This window comes from Pieris brassicae, chromosome Z, assembly GCF_905147105.1.
Source record: "Pieris brassicae chromosome Z, ilPieBrab1.1, whole genome shotgun sequence".
NCBI classification, from domain to species: domain Eukaryota; kingdom Metazoa; phylum Arthropoda; class Insecta; order Lepidoptera; family Pieridae; genus Pieris; species Pieris brassicae.
This window is the reverse complement of record NC_059680.1, coordinates 9,304,017-9,324,515: the sequence shown is the minus strand read 5'-3', so window position 1 is coordinate 9,324,515 and position 20,499 is coordinate 9,304,017. Positions and strand designations below refer to the sequence as shown.

Here is a 20,499-nt window from a genome sequence, read left to right as displayed (position 1 = left end):
ACATATACAACAAAAATCAATTACACTAAACATATAGCTTAAAATTATAATATGATTTTTTAATTAACAAAACACAACAGTTAGTTCTTTACGGTATGGTAAATTAATGAGATTTATTTGTATATAATATTTTTATCAAAATGGAACATACCTTTTTCTACTTGCATGTAGTATTAATAATAATAATCTTTATTTTTCTCACAAAAACTTGCATAAACAAAATAACGCGACATTTATTTATACCAGAAGGAAATGCTTGTTTGTGTGAGACTGATGCCTGTTAAAGGTACCGGTGTTACATGTCATAAGGCATCCACCACTTCTTATCGCCAGAAGGTCTTAAAAAGTTGGGTAAATGTATGCTTAATAAACAATTATTATTTTACATGCATTAGAGGTTGCAACATTAACAAAATAATCATATTTAAGGATACCGCTGAACGTAGTTCAGTCGATTTAACTATGTGACATGATTTTTAACTGAAGCTGTTTCAGTTCACCGCTTCACTGAGCGTGTTTAACAGCGTCAAAGCCTTCGTTCACGTGTGCGATTTTAATTTAATCAGACATGCAGTGTACTTAACGTCATATTGAACTCCAATTAACCCCCAAATTGGGTAGACAGCTACGGCTGTTCAGGCAAGTGAGAGATTCGTTAATTATTTCATTATTCACACTTCATTGCATAATATGAAATCAATGAAATTAAAAAAAAAACAGTGCACGGGCGGTCTTATCTCCAATAAGCGATCTTTATATATAAGAATATAAGGAATGACTTTGCAGCAATCACTTAAATTAATTTATGTTTTGGGCGTTCAATAGATGTAAGGTGATTTCTAATTCGATGGTATGTATGATATGTATCAATGTTTGGCAAATTCAATTTTATCATAATGAGTAAGACATTTATTTCTTTTGAATATTCTTGTGGTAGTGCGCAGTTGTCGAGTATTCTGATAAAGATAAGACCTGTAATTATTGTTTTAATGTTTCATTGGGTTATACCATAATAATATGGGTAAATTTATAGTTGGAAATATTATTTAGGGTAGGCGAAAGGCGACTTTATGTTCTTGAGGATGAGTTGTATAAGATTTTTGGCTTGTTCCGTTTGCGTACAAACAAATACGTGCCATTATATATCTAAGCTGTAAAGCTGCCACCACGAAGTTGATACGTTCATATACCATTAACGTGTCAATGGATATTAAATGAAATGTCTCACGTCAAATGTTGTACATGTTCAATAATTAATTTGTTTGTTTCGTACTTTGTATATAGGACGTGGAAGTTAAAGTGTGTGTCGAAATAACAAATTTTAAATCAAATTAATTTACCAAAGATGAAGTTTTATAAAACAAAAACGCAATACTCTTGTGAATAATTCTCGATTTTTTAATTGACTTTAAACGAAGACTTATATATTGTATAAGCAAATGCACAGAGCACAATTGTTAGTGTATTCAAAGCTAATATTAAGTTTCATTATTATGAATTGCTTACAAGCATTTTTACTTTGTATAAGCAAGTTGTGTTCCAGGCTGCTAGATCTGTATTGTTAAAGATTTATGAAGATTTCGATATTCATATACGCGATAACAATTTTAAAAATCAGTATAAGCCATAGAAAGTCAAACAGGCTTAAGACCGACTTCGATAATTGTACCGAGTTTAAAAATTTCAACAATATTTTAAACATACAGGTACCTCTTAAATCTCTCTTTTATTAAAAATAATTATATTAAGCGAGATTTAAATTAGGTAACCTAAATTGCTTGTTTATTTTTTACTTGAAATTGTAACTTGAGTTATGTACAGCCTTGGGATTGTATGCATTTTGTGAAAATTCTACATTCCTTACGTAAATAAAGCTCTCTCTAAGAGGATTCATGTTTTATAGACTCTTGGTAGACCCTTCGGGAAATGTAAACTAATTAGTTCAATGTTCTTTTAATACGCGAATAATAATGCAGCCGCTATAATGTTGCGGTGTTGGCAGAAACGTATTTCTTTTGTATGAACAATGCTTTATCGCGACGATTTTGAAACAAAAACGGAATTATTTATTTAAACATTTGACTCGAATGAGAAACTATCATTTTAATATAATAAATATAACGTAGTCGAAAATATACTTCTATTACGAATACTGGTACGAATTTTAACAATTTTTATATTTGGAATTATCAATGTCAAGAAAAAAATTACCCGTAATTAACACGGGTGGAGAGCACTCTAAATATATGGAATGAAACAACCTCAAATATTTCTACTGCATAGCATAAGTAATCAATTTCAATATTCTCTTATATATTGACCTCCATGCTGACGTGTCCGAATATGTTTGTGACGTTTGATAGCTTTTCAAACGACACAAACTAAATGTCAACTCGACTTGAAATTCCTTGACAGTCGCTACTGTAAGTAACTTAACCTATAACTAATATATATAGGATACATAATATGATGGCCGTAGTACATTTTTATACGTTTAATACTTTTGGATTAGTTGAAAGTTTTATTATTAAAACGCTAGTGTTCTTACCTCTACAGCAGTCAGCCCATACACCGTGCCGTACCATGATTGAGCTAGGGCGATAATGTTCCAAACATGGCATTTTTTTAGTAAATAGTAAATAATACATTCAATCAAATAAGGGGATATATCTGTAAGAAATTGTTTTATGTATACAAATATTCGCGCGGGATAAAGATACATAGGTCACGCGGACAAAACCGATGTTAACATGAAACGAAAAGTTATAGTGAAAATACTCCGTGGTATGCTTCAGAGCCTGATGCCTTCAAAGCACGCTCATGTTAGATATCTTCACAGCCATATTCACTGACGATTAAATTATGTCTAAAGACATCTGAATACATACTGAATTCAGTGAATACATACTGAATTCAGTAAATACTCAATGAAACGATGACCGAAAGACGCAAGTAAGCTTTCGATTAGATTTATAGTGACCTTTTTAAATTACTAGTAAAAGTTAAAGAACGAGTCGTATGACTAATTATATTAAAGGGAGTTAATATATAAGGTAATACGACCTAGAACTGGCCCTTATTGATGCCTTTTATTCACAGATGTTCACTGAAGGTAATGTATTGATTTGGTTGTAAATATCTAATTTTACGATTTTTTTATTATTATTTTTAATATGGATAAAGAAATAAGTGTACATTGTAACAATATGAATATATTCGTGTTATTGGTAAATATCAATATTGATGTAATAATTAATTAAACAACAAAATTTCAACAATATTTATTAGCAGTTAAGTAAATTTTTTGTTTTGATTTCTGTAACATTTCCTTGCATTAGGATGTGTGGCTAGTGGCTTGAGGAGCGAATTTTTTTTCGTGGGAAAATGCCAGGAACCCTCCTGCGGCACGGTTGCCTCATGTAAAAAGGTTATGTGGGCCTCTCTGCTGTGCATACCCACTAAAATCCATGATGAGGATGAGTTAGCATCCCTTCTTTTGGACACATGAAGCCTGTTCCTCCGCTGAAGCGTCTGCCCAGGATTACACAAGGCCTTGCACGGTGCAACGGCAGCGCTCTGGTCTCCTACGGCGACGCGGATGTGTTCCGGAATCGACCTCCCTGACTCGTCGACTCGACCGCGTCTTCTTTATGGCGCATGACGGTTTCGCAAAATCTCTGGAGGATTGCCATGCTGTCACTGTCCGTACTTGTAAATGTACACACAATTTTATCGAGAATAGCGCCCTCGCCCTATAGGCGCGCGTCATTCAACACCTGGCTTGTGTTTTCTACCCCATGCTGAGCAATGGATTTTCTATCGATTTCAGCAATTATAACTTTCTCATGTTAAAAATGTATTTAAGCTGCATCCGGAGTTTTTGTTTTTTTTTTAATTTTTCTTTTCGCTAAGTGTTGTTTTCGGTTATATTTTTAGTCGAATCGTTTCTTACTGCCCGTAATCTATTTAACCTAATAACGGGCTTAACGTTACACTTCGAAGTAATATAGTTTCCCTGACGCATGTTTTAATAAACAATAAAATGTATTCTTTGACCGGTGTCCTTGGGAGAGCGAGTGAATCGGGGCGTGTGAGTTATATTGATTTTTTTGAAAGGCACGGCGGTACAGTCTTCCTAAATTTATGTACCATGTAACCTATTTCTATTGTCTATTCTTTCACGTTTATATAAACTCTTCTCTTATTACGTAATTAATTATTAATTCGAGAAAACAAATTACTTTATTTAGGGTAATTAATTTTGACACCAAACTTTATTTTACGTACATTTGAAGTCGTTTCTAGTTAAGTAAAATCTTCTCGCGACTTCGCAGTAAATGCAACTCATATGTCAAATCCAGGTTTCCCATAGCGAAATCACATTTAGTCATGCCCATATCCATGCGTTACAACCTCTGATGAGTTATGGCCTCAGACCTGTTTAACTGTTACATAGTAAATATTTTTGTTTAAAACATACCAGGTTTGCTATCGCCGAGCAATTGGCTTGTTGCATTGTACAAAACATTGTTGTTGCTGCACACATGAAGAAAAATAACCATTGGTTCATCTGGGTTTCTGGTTTCGCAGGAACTTTCTACTTAAAAACTAAAATCCTTTTTGCAAAAGTTACAATTCACTCATGTAACATAACCTGGTTCCAATTGATACTGATACAGCAGAAACCTTGACAGCATTACGTGTGTACATTGCCCTACTGGGTCTTGAACCCATCTCAGGTTTGAAAATCACTAATACTAGGCTATCACTACAACCACGGATTAACTGTATTCGTAGTTGGTAGTAGGGTTTCGTTTTATTATTTAACTTCCATTATAATAATGAACCCTGTATGCGACTGCTAGTGAAACTCAAACTGAAAATAACTTTATTCATATAGGTAACCAAGTATATTTAAGAACGTCAACAGGAAATCAGTTGAACTGATTCTAAATTTACATTCACTACCAGTTCGCAAGTCAAGAAGAGTGGGCAAGAAGAACTGGCAATAAGCTCTCCGCCACTCTTTTTAATCGCCAACTTTTGAGTCATACAAATTATTTGTAAGGCAGAGCAGCCATAAATATTTGAACTGGAGCAAATGAATCACAAGGTTTAGGATCAATTCACCTTCAAATTTATAAAAAGCTTTATTCATTAATTTACGTTTAACGAGAGTTTTGAATTTATTCCGTGATAATCTTAGAACAGAGCAGTGTTGGCCTAGTGGCTTCAGCGTGCGCCTCTCATCCCTGAGGTCGTAGGATCGATCCCCGGCTGTGCACCAATAGATTTTCTTTCTATGTGCGTATTTAACTTTAGCTCGAACGGTGAAGGAAAACATCGTGAGGAAACAGGCTTGCCTTAGACCCAAAAAGTTGATGGTATGTGTCAGGCACACAAGGCTGATCATCTACTTGCCTATTCAATTCACAAACGATCATGAAACAGATATATAAATCTGAGGCCTAGACCTAAAAGGTTCAAAGGACCTAAAACGCCCTATTGATTTATTTATTTTCATTCTCTAATAACGCTTGGGAGTTTGTTGTAAAAACAAATACAATTTCCATATAAGGAGTGGCTCAAACATTGCAGTAAGATGGCGCCAACAACATTAATTTACGATTTCTTTGTTTAATTTATTTAATCTCTAGTTGATTAAAGTCAAAACTAGCATACGTTAATGTACCTAATTATCATAAACGTATATTTTTTCAGGCTTCGACAGATGAAGTTTAAGAGAGCTGGCAAATTACTTCTCTGCAATTACCCCGAGACATTCTGTATACTCGTTTATTGTCCACTGCAATTACTTAAACTAAATAACTCCACTTTAACTCAATTGCTGAAGCATCTAGCAATTAAAAATATTGTTTTGTTCCCGTGCGATATTTTATCCAGCTCTCCGTTTTGCGGCAAAAAAATTTAGTCTCGAACGCTGTGCGGATTAGACGTTTCCGTTTTTCAATGATTGACTCAATAATTGGCACTCTCAAAAAGTGCTTTTGTATTAATGACGTCGTCTAAACGAACTACGAAACCTTTCATGTTCTTTTCGTAGCGATGACGCAAGTAATTCTCAGCATCGCTATTGAAGTTACAGGGTAAGCATTCAACAATCATACATATTGCAAAAAAGCTCAAATGTATGTTATCAAAATTGAAGCTTTAACTAGTATATTCGTATATACTGTAGATGTGTAGGTGCATTGTGTGAGTTTCAGAGTGTCCGGTATTCACGCTGCTACAAATTGATTGACGTAATTGTATAGGGATAATAATAGGCTGTGTCAGTTTTATTATGTAAAAATCTGATAAATCTGCATAACACTTGAGTTAATTTATACCGTTCTATAGTTTTTCTTTTTTATTACATGCTATGCGGTTTCATCCGCTCAGCTTCGGTAAGGTAATCTTTTCTTGATAGACTATCTTAGAAATTGTGTGTTCAAGAAACAAATTCTATAGTTATATAATATTATAAAGAATAATATCGATAAAAACCGGTGAACTTTGCATTACCTTGGTCAGCGTATGTCTATCTTCATAAACTGTTTCATCGCAAATCATACAAATAACGAAGAATAATACGAGAATAAATGCCAGTTTCCATACGATGTAATTCATCACGTATATTCAAATAGTAAGTGCGAATATAGAAATAAATCTATTTGGGTGCTCTTCCCTAAATTTTGAAAACTGGCTGTATTCAAAATTTACGGAAGAATATCGTTTCTTTTTGCTTCTAGTAGTAACAGTAGCCTACAAAAATAATTAACAATGATAGTGGAAGGTTACATTTTTTTATAAGTAGGCCAAACGCATCTTAATAATATTTTTAATGTTAATTAATATAAAAAAGTAATGAAAGAAAAAGGTCTAATATGAAGTAGGAAACCTTCATTGACATGTGTTACATTTATTTTGTTCTTGTCTCTTGCCGTAAATTTCCCCGAGGATAAAGCCGGGTTATCTTATTTAGATATCTTATGAAATCAATAAATTGTCTTATTATATATCATTGTCAATATAGCTTAGCATCTCTAAGTCAAAATAAGCTAGCATTAAACGGTTCTTAACATGAAAATAATAAGACACTGCCAAGCTGGACAGTATCACCTGTGTTCAAAGTAATACTTTAATTAAAAAAGACAATCTTGACGATTAGTTATAAATAACTAGTTCAATTACATTTTTATAAAAATCGTTCTCAAACAGCTATATTTGAAAACATTTAGTTGGACTTCAATGTGCGAAATTTGCTAACACTCTTAAGAAAAAAGGCAATCTTAAAAAGCTCTCAATGCCTCTGTCAAAGACTGCTTAACCCTAGTGAGTGTTAAACACTTATTTAAAAATTATTCATAGAAAAATATTTAAAATAATAAATAATAATTTATTAAAAATAATATTTAATAAAATCCTTTTAAAGTAAGAAGTAATGACCTAGTTGAGCAGTTGGTCCATATTCAAAGACCACAAAGTTTTTTTTTAGTTCAAAGAAATTAATATGGGTTTGTCACCTCTCATTTTTCAGTAAAAACTATATTTCTTCTCAGTCTTATTATTCATTGCTGAAGGTCGCGCGGCATTGTAAGGTGCCTGCTGCCCTGCTAGTGACTGTCACTTTGTCCGGTCTATATCTTCTCTTAGTACAGCTGTTATGGGGAGACCCATGAGGATCATGATGTCACACCAGCGGGTTGGCGGTCTTTCCCACAGCCAGCTTGTCCAGGATATCTGGTTCACGACGGGTGATATGACAATAGTAACTTAGAACTCTTCTGTAGCATGTTATCGAGAGTCTTGTACTAACTTTGTTTTGATGGACTAAAAACACTTCCAAGTTTGATTGGTTAGTTTTTTTTGCGGTCCACGGTATCCGTCTCTTGTGTAACAACACATTTCCAGTGCATCAATCCTCTTCCTGGCTTGTTCTCAAATCGACCATATAGAAAACCGACGTTCGTACAATTCTCATCTTAGTAGTATTAGAGATTTGCTTATAGCAAATGCGCGTTAAACTGCTCAAAAATCTTTGGCCATTTGTGATTTTCTCTTGATTTCTCGGTCTCTTTCACCCTGATCAGAGAGTAGTGATCCAAGATAGACATATTCCTTGCCAAATGCCAGTAATTTGATTTACGGTATGATTATTAGTAATCATCGATTGAGCTATATAGTTGTTTACTCAGATGGCGAGTTGAGCGTGTCATAGCAAAATGCATGCAAATGTAAAATATATGGTATCTCAACTAACGTCTCAATTTACGTCGTGCTTTTAATTGAATTTCCTGTTTGGTCGTGATTATCGGTATGGAAACTTTTATTAAAGCTTCCAAAAAAATATTTAAATGCAAAACTTGACGTGCGTGTACAGATAATTACTAAATTTCCTTTTATTTAATTTATTATTTTTAGAAACTCTATGATGCCACCAAAGCACAGGAGTAATTATGTTCATGTTAAGCAGGTGTATTTCATTTAAAAAAAAACATATTTGAATGCATTTTATTTATTTTGGTTTTCATCAGGCAGTCATTCAAACTTCAAACCGTTTTAACACTTAACCAAATGACAGTTATAATCGATTTTTGAAATCGAACTGTTGACTTGATGATCGTTTATACCCGAAACACTTGAGGGAATCGTTTGTTGGTTAATTATTTATACAACAGCGGCGCGACCGGTGGTGTCTCACGATTAGATGTAAAGATAAATTAGTATTTTTGATTAATGCTTTGTTTACACAAATTGAAACTTCTACCTATCTATTTATTTATAAATATTAAATAGGGGTATTTCGTTCTAAAATAGAAGGTTTATTGTGACTTAAATTATTACATTCATAATAAATCAATAAGTGTTATTGACTGTTAGCTAAAGTACCTACGTTTTTGTTTAGTTCCGTCCGTCCGTATATTTACGCCAGGTCGCGTACGCAAGAGACAGGTCAGTGATTTTACTAAAATAGTGTGATTAGACTGGTTCAGTATTTATGAACAAAGCAGATGAGCTTTCATCTGTTTTGTTAATAAATATTATTTTATTGCTTTATCATTTATAAAATATGGTGATCATCTGTTTCCTACGTCGATAAGTAGGATCTGTATCTTTAAACATTTCTCATTAAACAAAACTTTGGACTACGTGTATATGATTAACGGTAATTGTCAGAAATTAAAATAGTGTTTTCTATGTTCACTGTTAAATTACAACTTATTTAAATTTAGATCTACTCTTTAGAAAACCATAATAGTTACTTAAGTCCCCTAAACTTTGATTCCCCCATGATAGGTGAACAAACTGCATTTATAGCTGAACGTCGCGACAGCCTGGCGTCTTAGGCAGAAGGCTGTATGTCTAGCGTTTTCCGAAAGTGTATGGTGTCGATTTATGTATAAAGTGCGTATAAAGAAAATTCATTGGTCTAAGTGCATAGGAGGTTAAAAATTTGCCTAATACTGTAACAAATACATTTTTATTATTCACCTTTGTAAATTGGGTTTGTCAGTGACTTAATAATGTCCGTGATTTATTTACTAACGCGTTACTACTATAGCGGCAAACGGTAGTCTTAGAATAAAAAATACCATCCGTCTCACCTCGACATCCGTCGTTTCACACCTAAGCGTTTTTAAGACAGTTTTTGCCGCGCACCAGAACAATGTGGAACCAGCTGCCCACTGGAGCATTTTCAAACCCATTCGACTTAGAGGCGTTCAAGAAAAGAGCGTACCTATTCTTGAAAGGCCGGCAACGCAATTGCGAGCCTCCTGGCAATGCGTGTCCATGGGCGGTATCACTTAAAATGAGGTGAGCCTCCTATTACATAAAAAAAATAATCTGGTAGTAGTAACAGTAGTTGTTTTTCGTACGTTGAACCCGTAAATACCCAATGAAACAAACACAAATGCCTAACCGGGATTTTTCTTTGTAAGTCTTTTAAACTTAATTTCTTATAAATAATAAATACTAAAGTAGTAACAGTAGAATCGAGACGGTAGAAAAGAAAATGTTACATTTGAAGTGTTGCAATGCCGCCTGTATCGTTCCGGTGTATATAACACAAGAGAAGAATGGCTATAATGAAGTTTGTGGCGGTTGTCTTCGATTCGCCAAAACAGATAAAAACATCGTCAGATTCGTCACTTACTGAAATCACTTTTCCACTCCATTTAAATCATATTTCGAAGGTTACTACATAATTAATTTCTACTTTGCAGTTTAACGTTTGGTATAATTGCTATTAGCATATTCAATGAACAGAATTGATCGTTTACGTGAAGTTCTTATTTTAAATTTGTTGTTAAAATAAGCCAAATTTTTCGTTACACTTATAACCCCTAATTTACGCGAGGTAATTTTGTACTCTTTGTAGGTCGGGCTTTGTTTTCAGCTACGAATTTTATAAATTTGATTCCTTTGATAAATTACTTAAAAGAACAGTGGAGTTTATTGATAATATAAATAAAATTTATTAAATTATGATTAGTAAAATTTAAATTTCGTGTATCCTCTAGATCCCATCATCCTATCTGTCCCTTCTTTCAAACGAACCCTTTTTGACCAAAACTTGACGATATCCAGATTGAGCATTCTATAAACGAGCTTTGTCTGAATATCCATAGTTCCCTCACACTTAGAAATCGATTTTCACTCAGTTATTTTTTTTATATCTTGTGTTATGTTTCTGTGTTATACCTAATAGTGCTTCTCACATTATAAAATATATTTTATTTTTAAAATATATGTAATTAAATCCATTTATTAATAGTCACGTCGAGGCTCAGCGGCTGCCTTTATTTTTATATATTTTATGAAGTTCTTAAGATATACGATATAATACTACACTATGAAAAATAAAGGTCCTAAGTGTACGGGACATTCGTTGTGACACTACTGATGTTATACCAGAGGTATAATAAATAGACACTATCTAATTATAGATTTTAAGCACAATAATTTAATTTTAAATTTCAGTATTCATGAAAAATTATAAACGACATACACAGACTCAAAATTATATGTTAGTGTCAAGAAGTAATTTGAACGTTTAAAGAGAATAGAGTACACATTAGCCTATTATAAAGCACACTTAACTACTCGTACTACATTAATAACATAGAATTTCATGCGGGCAGCACTAGATAGTAATAAGTGATTAGTTAAGCTGGGGTTTTCATATGAATAATACATTGTTACAACCTTTGGTATTGGTCTAAGATTTGTATGTGTTTCTTAATAGACAATTTTGTCTAACCAGCAGGTTTCACTGATGCAAGACAACTTTAGTACATCAAATGTGATGAAGTCAAAAAAAAAGGCACATTTTTCCCAAAAATTTGCGACTTCTATCAGTCACAGATCGCCAGCCTATAATGAAAAATTATCAATGATAAGCAAAAATGTAAGGCAACGCCGAAAAAGGAGCATAAAGAGTAGAAACCAGCCCAGTAGGTCTGATATCACTTGTAAATTTAGCAATTCGTTTAAATGAAATACAATTTTATAAATGGACTTTATTAAGTAATTTCTTATTAAGCCACTTTATAGTTATATACGATTGATTACTGCGTTACATTGTTCATCTCTGCCTACCCAGTCCCGTTCCCTCAAACGTGACCAAGAACACGTGGCACCATTCCGGATTTCCTTATTCTGAGGCTTATATAAAAATAAACCCCTTTTGTATAAATCTAGTTAGAATTTGCTATTTAGTAGTACTTTCTCGTATCATGTGCTTTATAAGCTAACATATGAAAATAGTTTATATACTTAAATAGTTTAGTACATATATCCTCGAGTCTTACATTTTTATGCTTATTTCTCTCGTTATGATAATGTTAAAGAGTATTCGAATGTATGTTAAATGTTTTATATGATCAGTCACTCCAGATTTATGTGTTCTACTAAATATAAATCGGGGCTTCTATAGGTGGGTGCGCGGGCCAGACTCCGAGCCTTCCCACATAGGAATCGCTAGGGAGAAATTCAACAAATAATATACCTTATTATGAATGTAGATTATCGTGATGATCGTATATATATTGTAACGGCATATGGAACATTGCTACCAGCGGAATATTGACAGCGAGACAGTAAATTTTACTTTGTTAAAACGTCGTGTCGTCTATGAAATGGTATGACATTTTGTCAGTAGGGCGAGTACCTCTTTTAAAACCTTAGATGAGACAGAAAGAAGAGTAGAAGTAGGTAAGAAAACAGAACGATTATTCAAATACATAAATCATCAATTGGATTTCTTAAAGGAATCCTTGTGGCCAATGCCAACGCCTCCGTACGTAGATTTATTTTATTAAAATTATCCAAATGATGCTCCAATTATCCTTTATCTCTATACTTATACTTAAGCTGTTTGATTCAGAAATTAGCGTATTCGGCATTCAATTATCTCTAGTAGAAGTACTAGTTATACGTATATAAAATAATTCAACTAAATTATATATTTTTTTAGCTTACTTATTAAATGTTTGAAACTGTAAAAATATGTGTGAAGACTTTTACGTGGTGTATTACTAAGAAAGATTCTATTAAAGTTAAAAGTTGACTTGAGGTCGCGAGTTCCAGCCATGGCTGTTCAATAAATATTACATTGAGTTGGTCGTCGCTAATTCGTAGTAGAAACATTAAATGCTTGATTACGTTTCTAAGTTTTGACTTTATTCTGTTTTTCTTTCGGCCTGTATCGGTTTTCTTCAAACATCTTCCTTCCTCTTTATAATATTAGTTAAAAGTATAGCTGTACTGTTTTCAGTACATTCTAGGCTTAGATTGGTCTGCATTTTCCAATTATATATTGATATCTTCTAGTTTCATTAACCGTCCTTCGCCACCCCTAACCCCGAACAAAACTAGGGTTATTCGTGTTTGGTACCGCAGTGTTATGTAACCGGCTCAATACTTGATGGTGCTCGGTACTAGTTACGTACATACGTTGGACCCTGGGATCTTTTATTTAACACAATGGTCCTCGTCATGTACATGAACCTTGCAACGAAACAACGAATATTCGCGTTCCAATTTAGTGATGTCATGTTAAAATAACAGCTTATAGACAATAGTCTAGGTCTAGATTTTAGGTCAGTCCTTATTGATTGAGGACAAACTCTTTTAACAAATAAGTTTTATTCAAAACGTATAGCTTTCATCAAAATTAGATCACGTTATTTGAAATTCTATTCACATGGCATATTCTTCGCAATCAAAGTTGTAAGGGAACTTTCGAAGCTGTAATTAACGTCTATTACATGAACTTAAACTTGTGAGCTATCAGAAATCTTCGTAACTTAAACGAATTAGGTTATCCCTACGTACAGCGTTTGCTGCCGCAGTCTTACGTAACAGTACGAATAATAAACTCGAAAGTTCACTAAGCGACTATAAATATTTAAATAAATTTATTTTCGAGTTTATCTGCAAAAGGGCGAGTATCAGTTCCTTTCTATTTCATTTTTGCAAAATCATAAATAAACCGTCTTCCACAGCAAGGATTACTTGAAGTGCACGTTGCACTCCAAGTAATCCATGCAATAATCCTAGGAAAAACGACGAAGAGGCGAAAGTCTTCAAGTATAATAGAGATAATGAGTATAAGAGATTTATATTTTAAAGCTTATATTTATATTGTAAAAGTAACATTTTTCTTGGGAAAATGTAGGCACTTTTACAAGATACACTTGACGTCCTACCTAGCCCCAATTAATTCTGATAAGTGGAGTTGTCATTTGTAACGCTTTGTTTCAGTTACACTTACCCAACGTTGGATGAGCTCGCAAGTCAAATAAAATATGTTCAAGCCCGGTTTGGTTTTAAAACATTCATCGGTTTGGGAGTCGGAGCTGGTGCAAATATCCTCGCTAGATACGCTATAAACAACCCATCAAAGGTACATAAAAAAATACTATGTAGATATCAAATATTTAATGATATATTAATTTAAACTACATACATAAAGAACTGAGCATCTTATAAGGAAGCTGTGAACCTTTTTATGCTTTTAATTTGTAACCTTTTTAATTAATTACTAAAAAGCTTAAGGAATTTTTATCGTGTAGAGAATGAGTACGTAAGTAATGTCGTCGATAATGCAAATACATTTCAATAAGGCTTAAAGCATTTCTGCAGAAAACATTTCTTACAAAGAATTTATGAAATATTCACGTTATTTTGAGAAAATAAATTATCATGAATCTAGACCATACTATTTGTCCAATGTATGTAAGCGCGGAGAATGGGGTCAATTGAAGTAGAGGTCTTGCAACGTACTGACTCCAATTAACAAAAGGTGTTAATGAAATCGATTTTATAATATGTAGGCGTATGAACAGTGTTTGTCGACAATGAGCTGGTTAGTGGTTACGAGGATTGTATAATTATTACCGGTACATATGAAATTGATATGTATTATTGGCTAATAGCAATGTATGGTTATTATGGTTTGTTTGTTTGATTGTTAAATTGAATATCGAAATGCTATGGTATCCTATATCGGCAGGTCTTTGTTTAGACTTTATGTATTGTATTGAAAATTTGTATCGTGCTTTTTGATTGCTATATTCGTTTACTGTTAATAAAAGAGAACAACGCATTAATAATGTATATCATGGCTATGAAAGCCCAAGGGAGTTGATGTTAAAAGACAATGCCAATGATCAAGCGTACAAATTGTAATTTTGACAAAGCTTTTTGTTAGTTGTGTTTGTCATAGCTTCGATAGTAGTAGTCGTAAAAACGCTCTTACTTTTACACCCAATACAATTGGTATTTAGGCCGTGAAAGAGACGAAAGACTTAATGCAATTTTACTAATTGGGCTTTTAGGAATAAGGGGCGGGGCAGCAATCTCAATATTCTTGAGTGTACATTACACATTGTACATACAGGCATGAAAATATATAGTAGACGCAAATTCTACGGGATTGTTTAAACTTTTACCAAAACGTCCTATGAATCATCCGCCCTAGTCGTTCTCGTGTCATTTTGCAAATAAATAAAAATAATAAAATAAGATTGCGAAATAGTGAATTATTTATAATGAACTCAACGGTTTCAGATGGAGGGACTGGCGCTGATCAACTGCACGTCAACACAGCTAGGTTGGCTGGACTGGGCCTATTTTAAAATGACGTGCCGAATGATGCGTAGGCGCGGCATGTGCGAGTCCGCTGTCGAATTCCTGCTCTGGCACCATTTCGGAAGGGTTAGTATTTAACTTTTGCGATGCGTTTTATATAAACAGTGTGCTAATGGACCGAGTTGCGATTGCTTTTATACATTATGAGTCGCACTACAATCATGCGTGACTCAAGCGAATAAATTATAACATGAAGCAGTTTACTGTAAAAAAAATATGCAATGTAGGTCTGTCTGGTTTTAAATTTGCTTTCGATAGATTATAGATTTTATCATATATGTCATAAAGCCCCTGCTTGCGATTTATATAATATGTATTACTTTTCTATACACTTGCAAAATATACACACAAACTACCATAATATGTATGTAAAAATATATACCAATTAAAGACTTCTGTGAAATTAAAATTGTTCTGTCGTATTGATAGTGATAGGATTATTGTGTTATCTCGGATGAAACATAAACCTTTCGAAAGAAATGGCAAAACATCCGGGAAATAAATAATATCAAAACTAAACATGTATTATATATACATATCACATGTTTCTGTTTGTTAACCTATATTTTAAATAACACTTAAATTAATTTGAAGTATATCGCGACATTTGCGAACATTGTTAATTATTCTAGCGAACACTGCAGCTTGCGCAATTTATAATCGATATTCGATTGCTGAGCGATTTACAGGCAAAGCCTTATTATGAAGCTTTTTTCACAGATCCGTTTTATATAAGAATTTTTTAACCAATGTTCAATGGTTAATACATTGTTCAAACCCGGTTTGATACATAGCGTTTGTATGGCTTGAGCGCCGACTTTGCTAGGAATATTTTCAGGAAAAGCACTATGATTTAACTTACGTTTCTCGGACTTGGAATAAATCAATGAATATATATAGTGTAGCTACTTGAACTATAATATAATAAGGTCAACGATAAAACATTTCTCTATAGAAAAAAAATAACAGAATACAAATGCGAAAGAAGAAAGTTGTATGATGATAAAAATATTATAATATAGAAAACCTGTTTTACAGATACCAGAGGAATGTAATCCAAATGTAGTGTCGAAGTATCGTTACCAGTTCGCAAACATTCCGAACCCAGTAAACGTGGCGATGTTCATAGATGTTTTTGGGAAGAGGCAGGACTTGCGCCTTTCTCGCGATAGTGCGACCATGCAGATCCCTGTCTTGAACATAGTTGGTGCCCTGTCGCCATTTGTGGATGCTACGGTCACGTTTAACAGCCGCCTCGAACCTTCTATGTCTGCTTGGATGAAGGTGTGTAATGATAATTTAAAGTCTAAGTCATGATGGTGTAACAAATAATTTTGTTTGTAACTATAGTGAAATTAACCTTTTCTTGCCTATTATTTAAATTTTTGAGTGTGTTTTTGTATATCCATTTTAAAAATAACACATAAATTTATATCATTTTACTTCCCTTAATACTAAATTTAACCTCAGTTTCTGTAATATTACGTATATGTACTTGGACCTTATTCATAAACATTAGCCATAAAAATCAAATGCTTTCTTTATCGATCTGGTAACACCAAAAATTCAGGACATTGACAACTTTTTAACTTATTAAAGGGATACAATGGCCTCTTAGACTCTGTAAGGAAAGAGAACCGCCATGGGATTTGAGGTCACAGAATACTAAATGATCCTTTTTGTTATGTTGACAACACTGTTACGTTATTATAGATCAGTATCTTGATACGTAATATGATAAAATTAAAAGTAACTAGTCTGGCCATAAATACTGTTTCATAGAAACTTTCAATTTTTTAAACTTTTTAATTATTTTGAATTTGGAACACGTTTTATTTTAAAAACTTTAAAAAATTAAAAATATTTTTTCGTGTTCATTATCAAATTTCCATATGGAATTCGGTGTTAAAGGCAATAGGATTTCAGTGATCGACCTTGCAAAAAGTGGGTAAGGAGCCGTCGGTCACATTCCAGGCACTTCGTATGTTCGTATATCGTACTATCAACAGATAATACAACACCTCGTCTGTCGACGACCAAAAAATATCGGTTCGGCCGTGTGCTGCTACAACTACAAAGACTGTTAATACTGTTAAAGCCAGAATTCGTCGAAACCCCATTACGAAGCAAAAAATATTCTCCGTCGCGTATTATAAAACAAAACCTGAAGCTCGGTGCTTATCGTCGGTAAACAGGACATGCCCTAAATCAATCTTTACAATTAAAGAGAGTGGATCAATCTAAACACCTTTTGTCACGATACGCGGGTGAAAAGCACAGAAATATCTTCATTACAGATTTTAAAAAAATCACGATTGAAAAACACTATGATAAGCAAAATAATGAAGTGTACGCTCACAGTTCTAAAGAAGCTGCTCAAGTGGTTGGAAAGGTACAACGTGGTCATCATCCTGCGTTAGTGATGGTTTGATGGGGCGTGTCTTATTATATATGATAAAACTATTTTTTTGTGAAAAATGAGTAAAAACTTTAGCTAAAGTGTATCAAGATGTCTTGGATCATGTTGTGAAACCTCTCAGCAATACACTTTTTGAAAATATATCGTGGACTTTCCAACAGGATTCTAGACCTGGTCACAAGGCACGAACTGCTCAAGTTTTGCGTGAAACCAAGGTTCCGGACTTAAGGGCTGAAGACTGGCCCTCATCTAGCCCAGACCTTAACTATTTAGACTTCAAGTTATGGTCAGCTATAGAGGACATGACCTGCTCTAAGCGACACGCCGACATTGAGTCAATTAAAAAATCTTTGGGCACGTATTGGTGAAATTTGCCTTAGAAACAGTGCCTCAATTCATAGATTCGTGGCCAACCAGATTTTGGTCTGCATAAATTCCAAAGGTGGCCATTTCGAATAGAATATTTTTTACAGAGACTTTATGAAATATATAGGTATAAATTTTAATAATATAACATTACTTCAGTAAAAAGTTACATTTTCATTAGTAACAGACCTTATGGCTGGACTAGGTATGTATGTACGGAGAAAATTATATTAGCTCGCGTAACTGCCACGCAACCGGTTCTCTTTCCATACAGACTCAACAATAGGATATCATAACATATCATAAGAAACATTTGCTAACATTCAGATATCTGACTCCTCAATGGTGCTTGAAGAAGAACCCGGTAAAGCGGCTGAGGCATTCCGTCTCTTTTTACAGGGCGAAGGCTACGGTGAGTGTTTATAAAATTGCAATGTCGCCCTAGTGGCTTCAGTGTGACCCTCATCATTTCAGTCGAAGGATAGATAGTCTGTGCACTAATGTGTTATCTATGTGCGCATCGTCGCTCGTAAGGTGAAGGAAGACATCGTGAGGAATATGAAACTGACACATCCTTTTTAATCCATGACGTAGTTACTTTTCGCTTACGCACACACTGTAATTTTGTGTTAAGTTTCTTGGTTTTTAGATTCGAATTTCAAGCATTTTATTCTGTTGTCTTTGATTTGTGCATGTGTATATAATTAATTTTTAGTTTCTTTATTTTTGTTTTTATTTGAAATCATTCTATTCTTAGCTCTTATGCTACAAAGAAGAAAATGGCGCCCACGCATTTAAAACGCACAGTGTAAGTTGTCAAGCATTAATTTTAGCTTGTAGTTTCATCGTTTGTAGACGAAATGAGTCAATTGGGTTCACAAAAAATAAATAGTATTAGACACGAATCGAACTGCAACCAAAAAGCACAGAATATGACCGGCTGAATGTTGTTGCTCGATCAGTCGAAGGCCCGATAGGATATGATGAGGAAAAATATTTGAGAGATCTGAGGCGATAGTGCATCTATCCAGGAATATCTTTAGAACGTCTTCTACTTGCAGCTACTATATTACCCATTCATTACCCCTGTGTATAACTTAGAATAAAGAGGACTATGTTCAGGATTAATTTAATATTGTATTTTTTACATATGTAATATATGAAAGAAATAATAAGAATTATATTGATACCAAATCCTCTACCATTAATTTCAATACTATTCTTTAGCATAGTATGCGACCTTTGTTTGTATTTGTAGTTTTACTGTAGAATATGAACACTACTCTTTATTATTTAGCTTAGTTTACGTTTTACAGTAAGCTAACTGAACTATTTGATATTTGTAAACCGAAACAATCATGTTTCGTTGTCAATATTACGTTAATGGAGGAACGCAATGGAGCGTAAAGCAGGGAAGTTTCATTAATTTAATTCAAAAGGTGATAATTGTGATTAAATGGAACGATAATTTTGTTTCGAAGCGAATGGCATTGTAGATGACGCAGTGCAAAGGGCAAACTTTTTCGCCATTAGTAGAGGACAAGTTTATGAAACCTTGCAAGCTTTGATAAACCCGAGAAAATCTTCAGAGAAACTAAAACTTTTAAAGAACTTGTTTTTGGTTCTTACAAATCACTATAGTCCAAACTCCAATAAAATTACAAATACAAACATATCACAAACATTGAATTTATATACAGACGTTAATGGTTTGATTTTTATCAGCGTAAACAAATTGAAAGAGTCGTGAGGTCGGGAAACGATCTTAAATGTTTTTGATTACTGATGCTGTCGCCTTGAAAAGTACATTTTTACGACGCTTATATATACCTTCATATAATTAAACATATATATTTACAGTGTCACCGATACCCAAGAAAATATTATTACCAAGAAATGACAGCATTCACTCTGGTGATCGTCGTTCTTGTCGCCACTCGCCAGTAATCCGTATCACTGAAAACCCTATTTCAGAAGCTGTTGCGTGTTAGACGCTAATTGTCCTAAAACTGTTATCCACTAGAGCGATAAAATGCGGGGTTATATGAAACAAGGCGAATATAAAAAAATGCAAAAATTTAAATTATACGATACAAAATTTATGGGATATCTGTTAGTCTTCTTTTGTTTAGTCTCAAATGAAATGTTCGATATTTCCTCAATCAAGTATTTTATTATTATTTAAATTGATTATTTTTTTAAAGATGAAATATACGACTCTATCCCTCAATGTTTATTACATTGATCCCATTTATAAAAACTCAAAAGTGTACTGTTTTATTTGAAGTAATCTTACGTCGCTTTCTGTCAAATTGTGTTTACGCCTGATGAAAGGAACATACATTATTATATCTATAAGGGGGTCAATTGTCTTTATTTGTATATATAACACATATATATAGTGTGAAGACAAGTTAAGCAACAGATGTACTGTAGAAAATCTACAACGTATTCGTACAATTAAAACACAAAGTTACTGGCTAAATAACTTTCTATAAAGAAAAAATATTAATAAAACAGACGTAACCCGTAGTAACATGTTCGTTTTAGTGGTC

General features: G+C 33.6%; 1 protein-coding gene across 4 annotated transcripts in view; it reads left to right on the top strand.

Annotated features, from left to right (window-relative positions):
* Positions 1-20,174, top strand: part of LOC123718756 (protein NDRG3-like) — a 36,123-nt gene extending 15,949 nt beyond the window's left edge. For 2 of the 4 annotated variants that reach the window (XM_045675526.1, XM_045675527.1), the window contains 5 exons: positions 13,771-13,912; positions 15,079-15,225; positions 16,198-16,443; positions 18,272-18,356; positions 19,805-20,174. In XM_045675526.1, the coding sequence (XP_045531482.1) occupies positions 13,771-13,912; positions 15,079-15,225; positions 16,198-16,443; positions 18,272-18,356; positions 19,805-19,935 (751 nt within the window). In that variant the 3' untranslated portion in view covers positions 19,936-20,174. Of the gene's footprint in view, positions 1-13,770; positions 13,913-15,078; positions 15,226-16,197; positions 16,444-18,271; positions 18,357-18,701; positions 18,753-19,804 lie in introns of all 4 variants that reach the window. The other 2 variants (XM_045675529.1, XM_045675528.1) reach the window with 2 other exon arrangements.
* Positions 20,175-20,499: the final 325 nt, after the last annotated feature.